Source organism: Martes martes, assembly GCF_963455335.1.
Source record: "Martes martes genome assembly, chromosome: 2".
In the NCBI taxonomy this organism is placed as follows: Eukaryota; Metazoa; Chordata; class Mammalia; order Carnivora; family Mustelidae; genus Martes; species Martes martes.
Window position 1 is genome coordinate 96,436,612 of NC_137889.1, and position 14,383 is coordinate 96,450,994.

A 14,383-nucleotide genomic window follows, 5' to 3' on the forward strand; every position below is an offset into this window, starting at 1 on the left:
TGAGAATCACTCCAGTAATCCCTTATTTCCCAAGCTAACAATTTCCTCTTAATATGGAAGAATTTTCAACTAATTTATAAATTAGTTATTCAGATAAAATAAACTTGACTATTGAAGTTAAGTGACAGTTATGAATTATTTTCGTACACCTAAGAACTTATTTCCTATTCTGTGATATATCAAGGATGTTTAAATTTTTACATTTGCTTTTTTTAACACTCGTTTATGATACTGTCCTGCAAGTAGGAGTTGATTCAAGTAAATTCATTTCTAATTGGAAGCATAATTATTGACAAAATGATTCTAAAGTTGAAATTTATTTCATTTATTTATATTATTGCTTTATACATTGCCTGAGATGAGAGAGTTAGCTTTTATGTCTTCTGTAAATCCTAAATATTCATCTTTAATTAAAGGCCTTATGAGTATTGAAGCTATATAGAAATATTTTTGGAATCCTTGCCAGCAAATAGGCCGTTGAATGGAGAAGAATTGTAGATGGTTGAGATCAAGTAAAAACATGTAGTTAACTTAAAAATAGGTTAGCAAAATAATTATGATCTGTATTTTAGAAATGATAATGAAGGGTAATAAATACTAAAAATTTATCTTCTTTTGTGCTAAAATGAAATCTGCTGTGATTACTGTTTTATCTGCAGTGTTTTACTCCTGTTGCTGCAACTCAGTATCTTCATTACCTTCTTCTGTGCGTCTTTAGGTATAAAAGACAAGAAACCAGACCTCGGTACAGCATTGGGTTAGAGCAGGATGAAACGTACATTCCTCCTGGAGAATCCCTGAGAGACTTAATTGAGCAGTCTCAAAGCTCAGGAAGTGGATCAGGCCTCCCTCTGCTGGTATGAGAAGAACATGCCTCAAATTTAAAGGAAATGCCTTCTGAGAGGAAATGTGGATAACCACAGGGTTTCATTTTACTGAAACAGATAGGGTAGTGGACAAAGAGGAGCTCTGCCTAGTGGATTAGACATCAGATCTCAGGTGCAGGGCTTCCTGATAACATTTTGACATACTGGGGGTAAGGTGATTGTTTTTTAATGTAAGTGTATGGTTAGACATTCTGATAAGGAGCAGATTAGAAAACAGTAAAGGTGGGACCATCTCCCCTCTGTTTTCAGTAAGGATAGCATTACCGAACTTCGGCTTGGTGTTTGAAGGCAAAAGTATTACAATCGACTGGGATCTGAGTATTTCTACAGGGGAAGAATACTGCATTTCAGCTGGAGAGCTTACGTTTCAGGGCGAAGTCCTGGCTTTTCCATTCATGAGAGATTTAATTTTCTGATGGTCCGCACTGCCAACCTTGAAGAAAACATAGAATGCATCCAAGGCACTTGTTTTAATGAAAAAAGCATTTGGTTCCTTTATAGACCCTGCAAAAAGATTGATGGGATGGAAAATAACAATTTCAATGGAACTATTTTCCTTCACAAACTTTAAAGATTGATTTTCCTCATCTTTTTTTTTTTTTTTTAATCTTCCTCATCTTTATTGTCTGGTTCTGACTTTGGGTATCATGTTTATTTGATTGTTTTGGTGACCTTTTATTTATTTTAGTACTAAAAAATTTTTTTTTAATCTAAGGCAAGAATTATAACTTTATTGAGATAGGAAACTATATGTATTTAATGTATAGAAGTATGTATTTGGTGTGTGCAGCTGGAAGAGTTTGGGGTAAGTATATATCGATGAAACTATACCCACAACTTATGCCATGAGCATATCCATAATCTGCAAAAGTGTCCTTCTGCCCTCTTTATTTTTTGTTATTTTTTAATTTTACATGTAAGAACACATAACGTAAGATCTACTTTTTCAATTTTAAGAATACAACACCCTGCTGTTAATTGTAGGCACTATGCTGTGCAGCAGAACCCTTGGCCTGACCAATCTTGCATAAGTGAAACAATGTTCTCTTTGATTAATATGTCCTCTCCGGGTGATAGGACAGAAAACAAGTAGTGAGGTAGTCATTACGAGCCAACTGTTACTACTTAGGATGTAGATTTTTTTTTTAATGTAGAAGTTTTTATTGTCAAAATTTTTTTTATTCTTGGAATTTAATATATAGCAGATACAATTCTCACATTTAGAAACCTGGATTGTAGTTTTTTTTTAAAAAGAAAAGTACAATTATGAAAATCCTTTCTAGTATTAATAAATCAGATGTTTATGCTCTCGGAACTGAAACCTGCTTGTTTGTCAGTGTTTTCCTCCTTAGATGTTGCGATAAGTCTCAAACCAAAAGTACACTTTAAATTTCTGAATATAATTTAGTGACACTTTTTATCTTTGAGATAAATTCCTAGTCTTTCAAGCATTGCCAATTTCATTAGTACGTTCATTAAATTATAAGAAGATATATTATCGCTAGAAAAGAAGCGAATACAAAACTGTTTGTGTTAGGAAATGTTCCGTAGATTTACATAAGCAATGCTTTGTAACATCTGTAAATTAAATATAATATTTCTGTAATAAATGTGGGAAGTTTCCTCTCTAGTCCATAATTTAACTGCTAGCAGATTTGGCTCTCCTCTGCTTAGTGCTTAGTGCTCTTGATGCTTCTGTTCCCCCATTTGGAAAATGGAAATACACGGAACATTTCCTTGTATGGCATGTTTGACTCCTAAATTTTTCCTTACTTCCTTCAGACTAAGTGGCTGAATTGCATGTCAGCAATGCTTTTTGATTTTTTAATCCTCCTTTTTAGAAGATAACATTAAAAAAAAAAAGATTTTATCTTTTCCCAAAAAGCTTTCAGTCTGATATTGGTGCTGTTAATGGCTCTGGCAGTGATTAGTATTACCTCTTGAATTAATAAAACCAACTATTATGCAAATACAGGACCCACCGTCCCTGGTAGACATCTGCAGTAGGCATGCTAATGACCCCCCAAACGGCCCAATTCCCGGAATCTGCTATTTTACCTGGCAAAGGAGACTTACTGGCTGCTGGTCAGCTTGCCTTGAGATGAGATTACTGTGGGTTATCTGGGTGGACCCATTGTAGGTCACATAGTCCTTCAAAGTGTAAAAACAGAAGGAAACACTGCAGCTTTACTTCCTGGGAAGTGTATCTCTGCAAAGAGTGCATTCCAGTTTTCTGGACAGATCTTCTAAGAGCTCTCTGCTAGGTTCTTTATATATGCTTCCTGAGTTAGGCCAGTTGTCATCAGGATTCAGCCATGTCAGTCATGGAGTTCTTCAGATACTCTGCTGTGAGTGCGGATGGGCTGCAGTCGCGTGTGAAGGGACATTTGACCTGTAGGCCACTTCCTCGCCTGTTTTCTCTCTCCTTGCTCTGCCTCTCTCTCTCTGTAAGTCTTCACAGCGCTTAACTTTCTCTCCAAATCTAACCTCTTTTTCCTCTGCCTGTCCAGTTTACATTCTTGACCGTGGCAAGGAACCATTCCACTTCATCGTTTAATTTTCAACAATTTCTTGCTGTTTCCTTCTTTTCATTTTATCTTCTGTTTCTTTACATATTGCATATAGTGTCCCTTGGCATTCTATAGCTGAGAATTCTAGTATCTGTAATCTGATGGGGTTCAACCTTGTTTTTCTTGACTCTCATCTATGGTGGCTGTTTAAGGAATTTATTCCATGGGGTCTTCTTTCCCTTTCCCCCTCCCTTCCTTCCCTCTCTCCCTTCCTTCTTCCCCTCCTCCATACTTCCCTCCCCTCCTCTCCCCTCCCCTCCCCTCTTCTTCTCTCCCTCCCTTTCCTAACCCTTTCCTCCCTGCCTTGGGGAATTTCCTGTATTCCTTTGTGAGGTCAGTAATTCATTAGTTTTTTATTTCTTATATTTTGCTATAATCAAGTTGTGTGGTGGCAAGAGTTCCTTCAAGGTATCTAATGCATCTGGCTGCAGTGGTGGCCAATAAGATTCTCAGGAGAGGATTTGTATTTGTTTTTGCTGGGAGCCATGGTGTGCTACCAACCTCTGGCAAATTTAGTGTCCCTCCATGGTCCCAGCTTCATGCTGAAGCCCAGGTTCAGTTTCTTTACTTTTAAGGAGTTCAGGGTTTCGATTCCAGATCCCAGTGCTGGTGTTCTTCCTCTCCCAGATAGCAACCTAGCTTTTTGTGGGTTCTTAATGCTTACTGTTCCCTGCTCTGACCTCAGCTCTTCCCTCCCTCCCTCTCCCCGTCCTCCCCCCTCTATCCTCCCCTTTCTACTGGGAGATTTCCTTTATTTTGGGGGGTGTCCAACAATGCATTACAATTTTGTTTCATTGTATTTTATCTACAATCAAGTGCATAGTGGATGAATCCCTTCAGAGGGTCCCACTGCAGAAGTGGAAGTGAAAAGTATTCTATTCTGCCAATGACTGTGAACCCATTCAGGGCTTTCTCCCCCCGCCCCCCGAATATTATAGTAAGTAAGAGGAAATATTTAATGTGGAAGCAATAATTCAAACATTCAGAACCCACAATCAGTCTCAAATGCTTTTAAAAGGGGGCAACATAAATGAATAAATAAATACAAGTAACGTGTCTATATAAAGAAAAACTACCAGCTAAATATATTTTGCATGCAGTAATTGTGTCTTCTCTGGAGGAAAAAAAAAGAAGATTAAACAAATCTGTAGTGCTGTGAATACACTAACAGTGTGTTTTGGGATTTAACAGGTCCAAAGGACTATAGCTAAGCAGATTCAGATGGTGAAACAGATTGGAAAAGGTCGCTATGGGGAAGTTTGGATGGGAAAGTGGCGTGGCGAAAAGGTAGCTGTGAAAGTGTTCTTCACCACAGAGGAAGCCAGCTGGTTCCGAGAGACAGAAATATATCAGACAGTGTTGATGAGGCATGAAAACATTCTGGGTGAGTCGGTGCAGCAGTGTTCAGGGTTCCCTCGCTTTCCTCCAGTTTCTGTTCACATCTGCCCATGAACTCATCTGTCTAGACCTGTTATGAAATATATAGACGTTGGCTTCTTGGCCTGAGCCCAAGAACGTCACAAGCCTCTAATGGGAGACCTCACAGGAGGAATGACTAAGGCACTTCTGTGAATGATTCGTGGGCTGGAAATGGGCCCTGTTTTTCTTCAGGGACAGGAAATGCAAATGTAACACCAGCATTTCTTAGGGTTTCTTAGGGATTTGAAGGAGCACACAGTTAAATGTTGTGAAAAGTTCTAGAGGTTTTATCTGCAGGGTTTATATATAGCCAGAGTTTATATATGGAGAACTGAGTTTAAAAAAAAAAAAGAAAATCTCTCAAGTTAGCAATGATATAGCTGAATCATTCAAGTGGAAAGCGTGTGTGCCCCGACTCAAGACCCTGTTTTGTAAACAGTGTCTTATGTATAACTACGATGCCTGAGCTATTTACTGTGACCATAAAAATAACTTAAATATCAACTACCGACCAGGAAGGGATCATGTTTTCAGGTACAGACTCTCAATGCTCTCTCCCTCTACTGTTTTGATTGCCTATAATTGGTTTTAATAATTCAATACTGTCACGGGCATAATTGTAAAGCTGAATGAAATGCCCAACAAAGACACCTGTGACAAAGAATGATGTTTGGGGTTATGAATTATCCTTGATATTGTTCAGAACATGCTTGGGTTCAAACCTTTTTGTCTTTCTTCCTTTTAGGGTTCATTGCTGCAGATATCAAAGGGACAGGGTCCTGGACCCAGTTGTACCTAATCACAGACTATCATGAAAACGGTTCCCTCTATGATTACCTGAAGTCCACCACCCTCGATACAAAATCGATGCTGAAGTTAGCCTATTCCTCCGTCAGTGGCTTATGCCACTTACACACAGAAATCTTTAGCACCCAAGGCAAACCGGCAATTGCCCACCGAGACCTGAAAAGTAAGAACATCCTGGTGAAGAAAAATGGAACTTGTTGTATAGCTGACCTGGGCCTGGCTGTTAAATTTATTAGGTTAGTACCAAAGTGAACAAATACACTTTGTGTGATTCTTTTCTCTCACTTTTTACAGCTTGTGCATTCTGGAGCGCAGTGCTTCTAGGGTATTTAGTAGAGAAGGAGTTTTATGAATGATGACATTTCTTGGGAGGGAAAAAGAAGCGTTTATTTGAAGAAACATGTATTTGTGTCCTGTGGTGTGTGCGCTCATCAGTGACCTGGCTTCCAGAATTTGCATTTGGTTTGCTGCTCTCATTCAGCTCTTTAGAAAAGAGGTCCCTCATGTCTGGGATGATTTGGCGAGGCTTCTGCTTAGCATTTGTAAGTAGGAAAAGGTTTTAGTATAGATCTACGTGTTACATAGCGATAAAGGCAGGTTTTTTTTTACGTGATATAAAAAATGATAACTTGCATAGATATTCTGAGAAACTAACAAACCGCACACTCAGCGTTCGGCACTGCTATACTGTGACTTACACAGCGAATATGACACCGGGACACATACCCCAGCGTATGTCACAAAACAGTGATTTCAGACCCCGTGTTTCTGGGAGTGACAGCAGTAGCTTCTACAGAATGGGGAGGAGGACTGCCCAGTGGGTTCGGCTCTTTTTTGCCCACGCTCCTTCTGAAGGGAGCAGCCCATTCTATCTTGCAGAGGACTTAATTAGAAGAAATGATTCCTTTGCTTTGAAGGCAAAACAAAGAGTTTGCAAACTACTGGCATAGAGGGATCATCCTGTAACTGCCTTTTTAAAAACTCAGTCTAGGCTTAGCCTTTATTAAATTGCTGCATCCTCTTCTGTTTTTTTTTTAAATCCCAAAGAAGACTTGATAAAATATGGAGAAGAGCACAGAGGAAAAGCTATGGAGATGATTAAACATTTGGAAAATAAAACTCATGAGAAAGGACTCATGGATTGGTATTTTTACCCAGAGGTGAAGACTGAGGTGTGATTTAATAACAGGCCCCAAAAACAGGAAGGCCTTCACCATTTAAAGGGTGGTAAATTAGATGTTCTCATCTTTAAAATCAAATGATCTGGATTATAGATTTCAGTTAGAAATAAGAACCGCCTGTCAATAAGATGCGTAAATCCTCTCTCTCTCATGAATTCTTTTTTCTGACCTATAGCCTTTTTCAAGTCTCCTCTACCAAAAAAGAAAAAAGAAAAGAAAAAAAAAATGCCATGATTCTTCTCACATAACCAGCCTCTCTTTTGTCCTCCCATGTTAGATTTCTTGAGCGTTCCAAAGAGTAATCAGCTTTCACAATTCAGTAATTCATAATATCTTGTGATTTTGTGTCTTCTGCTCCCATCTCTCCTGAGCTGCCTTTTTTGAGGGATACCATTGGTCTTTGTCACCAGGAGCCTTTCCTTTTGTCATTCCACCTTCCACAGAGCACAAACCTTTCTTCCTGCTGTTTTCTTGATGTACCTTTTTTCTAGGTTCACTTTCTTTCTCTGTGGGTTCTGTTCTCTGTGTACCTCTTACATATTTCCCCACTGCTAGATTTCCTGCTGGGTCTGCTTTTTCTTTCTTGCTCCCAGTTTTGGTTGATCCATTCTAAAATGTGAGGTGCCTGACATTTCCTTTGTTCCTTAAGATTTTGGTTTGCTCAGTTGAATGAATTCTGTCTCTGTGACATTCCCATTTGAACTTCATTCAGTTTGGGTCCTCTGTCGTTTTTCTAGATTCTGAAGTAAAGCATTTTGTTGCTACCTGCTCTTTGTTTTTCCTATTTTCATTTTTCCCCCTCCATCATGCTGCCAGATTTATCTTTTTGAAATGTAATTTTGGATGGCAAGATAATTTCATAGTTTCCTATAGCTTAGAGTTCAAATATAGTTTATAGTCTAAACACACCTTGAAGTGTGTTTAACATGCTTTTAACTTTACTTGAATACCCAGCATTTCCTCTTCTGTTTAGGTAAACTACTATTTATCTTCACACTTTCTTCCTTTGGGATACCTCCTATTGATCCCTTCCAAGTCTGAATTTTAGTTGGCCTTCTGCCTTCCCCTGTGACCCTGGGCACACTGTCATGACCTTTCTCACTCTCTTGTCCAGTAATCATTGCCTACGTCTCTGTCATTCCCAATGAAGACTAGGTTCCATGAAGGTGGATACCATGTTTTTTTCTCAAATTTACATCCCTAGTGCCTTTCCTTGGTGCCCATTACTTAGACATTGCTTCAAAATTATGTATAATGGACAGATAAATGATTCCTCGTGAACTACAGGATGAAGAAAGAAAAAGCATCTTTTCTTAGCTCCAGAGGTTCTATGCACTCTGGATTAAACCTACCTTCCTAGTTTTATATCTTGTAAACCCTCCAACTTACATGCCTTCTTTTGCAAAACTGAAGTATTTGTGTTTCTCCATATGAATTCCTTGTTTGCTACTGCCTTGCATTTGATTGAACAGTCTATAGTTTGGAATTCCCTTGCTTCTCCCTGTACCCTAATCCAGTCTCAAAGCTGCTTTTAGGTCCCTTTACCCATCCCCAGCTAGGAATAATGACATCATCTTCTCTACTTCTGCAGTAATTTCCTGGCCCTTGTCTGCCTGATACTGTAAGTATTTTGTGCAAGCCTCCTCTTGTCTACTCGTCCTTGGACATTTTGAGAGTGAGGTCCAGGCCAGATTAATTAATGTATTTCCCATTTGACGTGACATATTGAATTATCCGTAATAGGTATTTCCACATTGTTTTGAATCGATACATCTTGGCAATATCAAAGTAAATGAGAACTTTCCTTCTCTATAGACCTTAAAACAAACAAGGAAGCGAGTGTTATATTTCTGAAACTCAGCTCTGCTGAATGTAAGGAGAATGAATGTAATGACCTCTCAAATTTCATGCAAACCCTGATTCTAGGAAGTGGAGGGGAATTTTTTAAGGGATAATTCAGAGATATGTTTGGCACATATTGACCATTCATCAAGAGAGGAAAGCTTAAGGATACTGTCTCGGATGGGTAACTGTGGCTGTTGGAGGCACAGACCTCATATGGCTAGAGAGTAGCTCTGGGGCCACTTACTGTTCTGGGCCTCAGTTTCCTTCCGTTAAATGGAGGTTGCCTTTGATAAGTTCAGAGGCCCTTTTCACATTTTATTTTCTGTGTTTCAAAGGAACTCTGCTCTTCTCGATGTTTGAGCCTCGCTTTTAAACCTTGCCTTTTATGTTTCTTTGGTTTTCATTCTTTTCCTGATTTTCCTGTTTGAGGGCACTGCACACACAGAGATAGTTAGAGATCTGATTACAGGTGGGGTCAAAACTAACCCAGTATGGAGTTCTCGGACTTCATAAGTGAACTTCCTGTGAGAATTGAATCTTTACCATGGTCTTTACATGGTAAGTGTTCTCTCAGGCTTTTAAGTAATTTCTGGGAGGTTTCCAGGGAAGTTGTGAGCCACAGGGAGAGCAGACTATACTTTAGAAGTTTCCTGCTTATGTAATTTTTTTTAATCCCGTATGCATTTTTTTCATGCACTCTCTCAAAAATGATGTAAGTGGTGATGTATTTCCTGCCCAACCGAGATTGAGTCCAGGTGATGCTGTAGCAGACATCATCCTAACCCCAGATCTCTCTGGGGAGGAGAAAACAGTGACCCGTGAAATCCCTTAAAGGAACTCAGAGATCTTTTTACTTTGGAGGATCAAGCAGCTCCACTGGTTCTCCAGTGTCAGAATCATATTTTCTTATGAGGAACGTAAATCCTGGTTTAGGGCTTCTCCGGTATTAATTTTTAAATAGAAAAACTACAGCAAAGACTGATCTGCGACACAGATCTCGCAGCTGATGATTGTCAGGTTGTCCAATAGCTGAGGAGGTGGGGTGGCGCAGCCCAGAGGGCAGAGCATTTCTCCAGTGTCTTTCTCAGGTCCTGACTACTAGCCATGCTTCCCCTTTGCGTACCTAGTGGCATTTTCAAAAAGTGACACGCCTAAGGACTCTCCAGAGGCCAAGGACTAAACGAATTAGCAGCTGGGTCAGCACGTTCAGTCAAGATTTCTGCAGCCCTATGCACTTTCTTTTGAAGGGTCTTTAGTTCGGGAGTTCTGTTTCGCAGAAATCACTGAAGCATTGAGTCCTTTCGAAAGTGCAGCAGAAAACTCTGCTCACTGGTTAACATCTGACTGGGCAGAGTGGAGGGCAGCCGGTCAGCAACACAGCCACTTCCCAGATGCTCCAAGAAACACCAGCGGGTGCGTGCAGCCCCTTCTTCTGGAGGCTCATGACAGACAGTCTCTCATGGTTGCTCAGTCTGCTTAGGAGAAGGTTCTGTAGTCTCTGGTGTATTTCACAGGGAGTTAATTTCAGAGCTCAGTTTCAAGCCTGGAACCAACCAGTGGCGCCCTCACCCGTCTTCTGTCCCCTGCCCTTCTTTCATTGTTCTTTAAAGCTCAGTTCTTATTTTTTAAAAAGCTTTGTAGCTTATTAAAGGTGTACGATGTTTGCTTCTCTTCTTTCTCTATTACCTTTTTACCTTCCTTCTCCCTCTCTCCCCCTTTTTTCTCTCCATTTTAGACAACCAGCAACACCCAGCAGAAGACCACCCATATGTGTGCCAAGGCTCAACGAGGTAGAGCTGCCTCGTGGGAGCTAACACCTCGATTCCCCAGCAGGTCACTCATGGCCACGGTGGGCTCTGCGTGTGACTTTCATGCAACTCGCCCTGCAGCTGATGGTCCAGTGGGAAAGTGCGCTGTGCTGAACCAGTGGCTTTCTCCTTTACATAATCCTTCTTGCAAGAATTCCTGCTATGCATTTATACTTAGGAAGTTTAACTGACATGAAAATTTTAACTCAAAATAAACTTAAGGCAAAAAGACTCTATTTTAAAAAATCCACTTTATTATATTCTACCACCAAAATAAAGAACTTTTGCCTGCCTTTCCTCTGGTGCATCATGGCTGAGAGCACGAGGCACGCCTTGTTCCCCAATCTCGTGCTTTTTGCCCATGTTCTTTCTCCAGGCCTCACAGGCTCCTGGTTGGAAGCTCTACTTTCAGCCTTTCTAGATTCATAGGAGCTCTGCGGTTCCCTCTGTTGTTTACTTTAACACCTGCGAGGCATGTGTGTCACTCTGGGCACCAGGGCCAGACCCAGGCGGACACTGCCGGAAGCCCACCTGAGTGTATGCGGTAGGTAGGGAGTTGCACTGTCTATAGACAATAAAACCAATTAAAATGATAACCATGTGCCCAAATTCTAACCCATGTCAGTGACAACAGCAGTCTCCCAGCAGGTCCCATCGCTTCCACTGTCCCCTACTTTTTAAGCCTGCCTTATCACCTTCAGAGGAGGAAAGTCTTAGTTTTGTATCATTTAATTTCCTTCTCTTCTTCTCTTTTCTGGCTGTTACTGTCTCACGCTATCTGTCTTCCTTGCCACCCTCCCCCTGCCTAGAGCACTTGCCTTGAGAACTCTCACTCACTTTGTGTCCCCAAGGGAGGAGAAGAGCCACTGACATGTGTGGTGTGTGTATACTTGAAGACCCTTTGTTCATGGCTGTTGACTTCCCACGTCACCATGCTGGCATTTTCTTCATCAGCCAAGGGACTTTGGTCAGAAATACGAAGTTTGTTTTCATACCTCTTTATGGAATCCTAGCTGAGGGCACCCTGCATTTTGAGATTCAAATAAAATTACCCTCTATCACCCTTAATCCTGCCTACTCCAGTAGGGAACTCCGTGTCATTCACAGCATCTGGGGATTCTAAGGAGTCGTGTTCCTCTCCTTCCACCTTCGGTCTCTGTCGTGCCTTTTCCATGTGGTGTAGTTGCTGGTGTTTCACTTCCGCAAATACCATCAATGCAAGGTTGGAGAGAGTTTTACTCGGGTATGGTTAGCCATAAAATTCATGCTACTGGAACATTTTTCAGATTTTTGTTTTCTACAGGAGCTTAACATCTTGTCATGACCCTAAGCCAGAAGGGAGAACCTGTTTTCTCCTTAATTGTTTTGCCTTATTCTCTGATTCTTCCAAATTACTGTTTTTTTACTCAGAAAATTATAAGTATTTTTATTTTTTATTTAATCCTGCCCCAGACCATTGTCTCTAAAGTTCATAAAGAAAAACACCCACTAATGTAAGATTCTAAATCATTTTTTTTTCCTGATGAGGAGTGTGCCTGACATCACTTAATTTAGTTTATTTTGTTCAGATTATATTTTTATGTTTTTCCAGTTCTATGGAAATCTTTATTATACTGCTGCTCACATTAACAGGGATAAAAGCCATGGGGGATTTAATGGAAGTGTTAATTATAAAAGTATATGTGGACAAAAATACCTACCCCCATGGTACTCTAAACTCAGTTTTTCTGTCTTTAGCCCTTTGCACATATATTTCCAACCCTTCTCCAAGGGAAGGGAGGAGAGGGATCATGTTTCTTCCGTGGTGAACGTCGTACCCATGTTTTTGATGGACTATTTTCAGTTCTCCTTGGTAGAAACGCATCTTCTCTGTACTTTTCTCCACTTTCTTTAGATGTCTTTTGCTCTTCAGAGCCTTATACCACCAACCTATCTATCCCTTAACTCTTGAAATGTACGTTTTTCTTATTCCTGATCCTACTGAGTTCTTATTTATAATATCCTAAATGAAATATATGTACATAAAAGTATAACAAATAGTAAGGCACTCATATAACAATTATAATGTGGACAAAGTCAACAATTTGCCTTATTTTTATCTGGTCTTCTTTGTGTTGAAAATAGCCCTTTGCATTCTCTCTATTTTATTCCCCTTTATCAGTCCCAGAAGTAGCCAGTATCCTGAGGTTGATACTCACTTTTGCTCTGTGTGATTCTGTGATTTGACCACATGGATGTGTAGCCTCCCCAGCACCAAGGGTTATTTGTGCACTTGGAGTTCATTTCTCTGACTCTGCCCTCCTTGTGCAATATCTGTCTTTCCTAAGGAACCTTGTTTCTCACTCCTCTGGCCCTTTCCTGGACAAGAAAGCAAGGAAAAGCTGAAGGCACCCTGTCCTTTCCTGCTTTCTTCTTCCCCCTTGCTCCTTTCCTTTAGTGACTTTATACCCTCTTCTTATGTGCCCTGTACCATCAGACTCTTACAGCCTCTTTTTGTCCCTTTGTTCTTGGTGCCCCAGCATTTAATATCTCTGGCTTCTATTTTTGCTCTTGAAGATTAACAAGCTTAACATGTTTTTCTCTGCCCTAATTTGGGAACAGGTAAGATAATGTTACTGAGAACCTGAGAGAGAAATGCAGTTTAATTACTTTCCAGTATAGAAACACTCCTGAGAGAAGGAGGGATGGAGCTGTACGTCTTGGAGGCTCTGACCCTCAATAACATCAGAAATGAATTACTTATAATTAACATGTTTGTCATTTAAATATAGTGCTAAAGGCATTTGCCATTAGGTTCACAGTAATCTTTTACAAAATTGACTTAACAAAATTCTGTTTATCATTTTACCTATTGGTAATGTCTCATTTTATGGTCTACCTACAAAAGAGATTTTTATATTTCTTTTCCAAGTATTCATTGCAAAGTTTACTGCAAACAAACCTTTTCTTTCTTTCACTGAGAATATATTATTTACCTACTATGTGCAAGCAATTATACATGGAGATGGATTGAGACGATACCCTTTAGGGCTGTAACAGATGATTACACCAGATATTCAGGCTTCAAGGAGTTTACACTTTTATGTGGGAAGACGGATATTTATTCATATACTACTAGGGCGACACGAAGGGTGGGGAGAAGAAGGTAGAGGAGAGACAGTAGTGCCAAGCTTCATGGCCTGTATAGGAAACTGTTTTTTGGGAATCTGACGGACCAGCAAAATCCTTGATTGTGTGTTTGTTCAGTGTTTGAAGGAATGAGAGTTTAGGGATGAACTCTGTCTAGTCTGGCCGTCACAGCTCTTATTCTATCATAGATAACAATTACCGTTCTGTTTCCAATAGATGTTTCCATGTCACACATTCTGTTAGCCCTTCCTGACCTTCCAAATCCAAATAAAGCCCAAAGGATCTAAGAGTAAGAATGGGAAGGAATCACCTAAAATCTTTATCAACTGTGGTCAGAGTGTATCTTTGGCCTAAATACACCCTTATAGGGCACATACTAAGACTATTCATGGTTTCCTTTCCCAGTCTATGTTCTGGAATATAATTTAGGCCCTTTACCAGTTTCTTTCCATCTGCAAGACCCCATGTTTGTTCCTCGGCATGGAACCCAGAATTCTGTACCCATACCCCCTGCTGTCTTCCTCTAATGATTCAGTTACAAATTATGACACATGAATGAGATGCCTACTATGTGCTCACAGAAGAGATGTCAGTATAATTAAAGATGGAATTTTCGTGGCATCTTTTAAATCGGATATTTTCCCTTTTATCATGAAGTTATTTCTTGGCTCATTTTCTTTCCTTATCATTTACTATTTAGGTACACAAATGACATTTTTCTGTTATATTGTACTGGT

At 40.0% G+C, this 14,383-nt stretch overlaps 1 protein-coding gene across 3 annotated transcripts in view; it reads left to right on the top strand.

The window, feature by feature from the left end:
- BMPR1B (bone morphogenetic protein receptor type 1B) overlaps positions 1–14,383 on the top strand; it is a gene marked incomplete at both ends in the record, with an annotated part of 105,805 nt that overhangs the window by 83,973 nt on the left and 7,449 nt on the right. For all 3 annotated transcript variants that reach the window (XM_080797313.1, XM_080797315.1, XM_080797314.1), the window contains 3 exons: positions 719–857; positions 4,649–4,841; positions 5,622–5,919. In XM_080797313.1, coding sequence (XP_080653439.1) covers positions 719–857; positions 4,649–4,841; positions 5,622–5,919 — 630 coding nt within the window. The remainder of the gene's footprint in view (positions 1–718; positions 858–4,648; positions 4,842–5,621; positions 5,920–14,383) is intronic.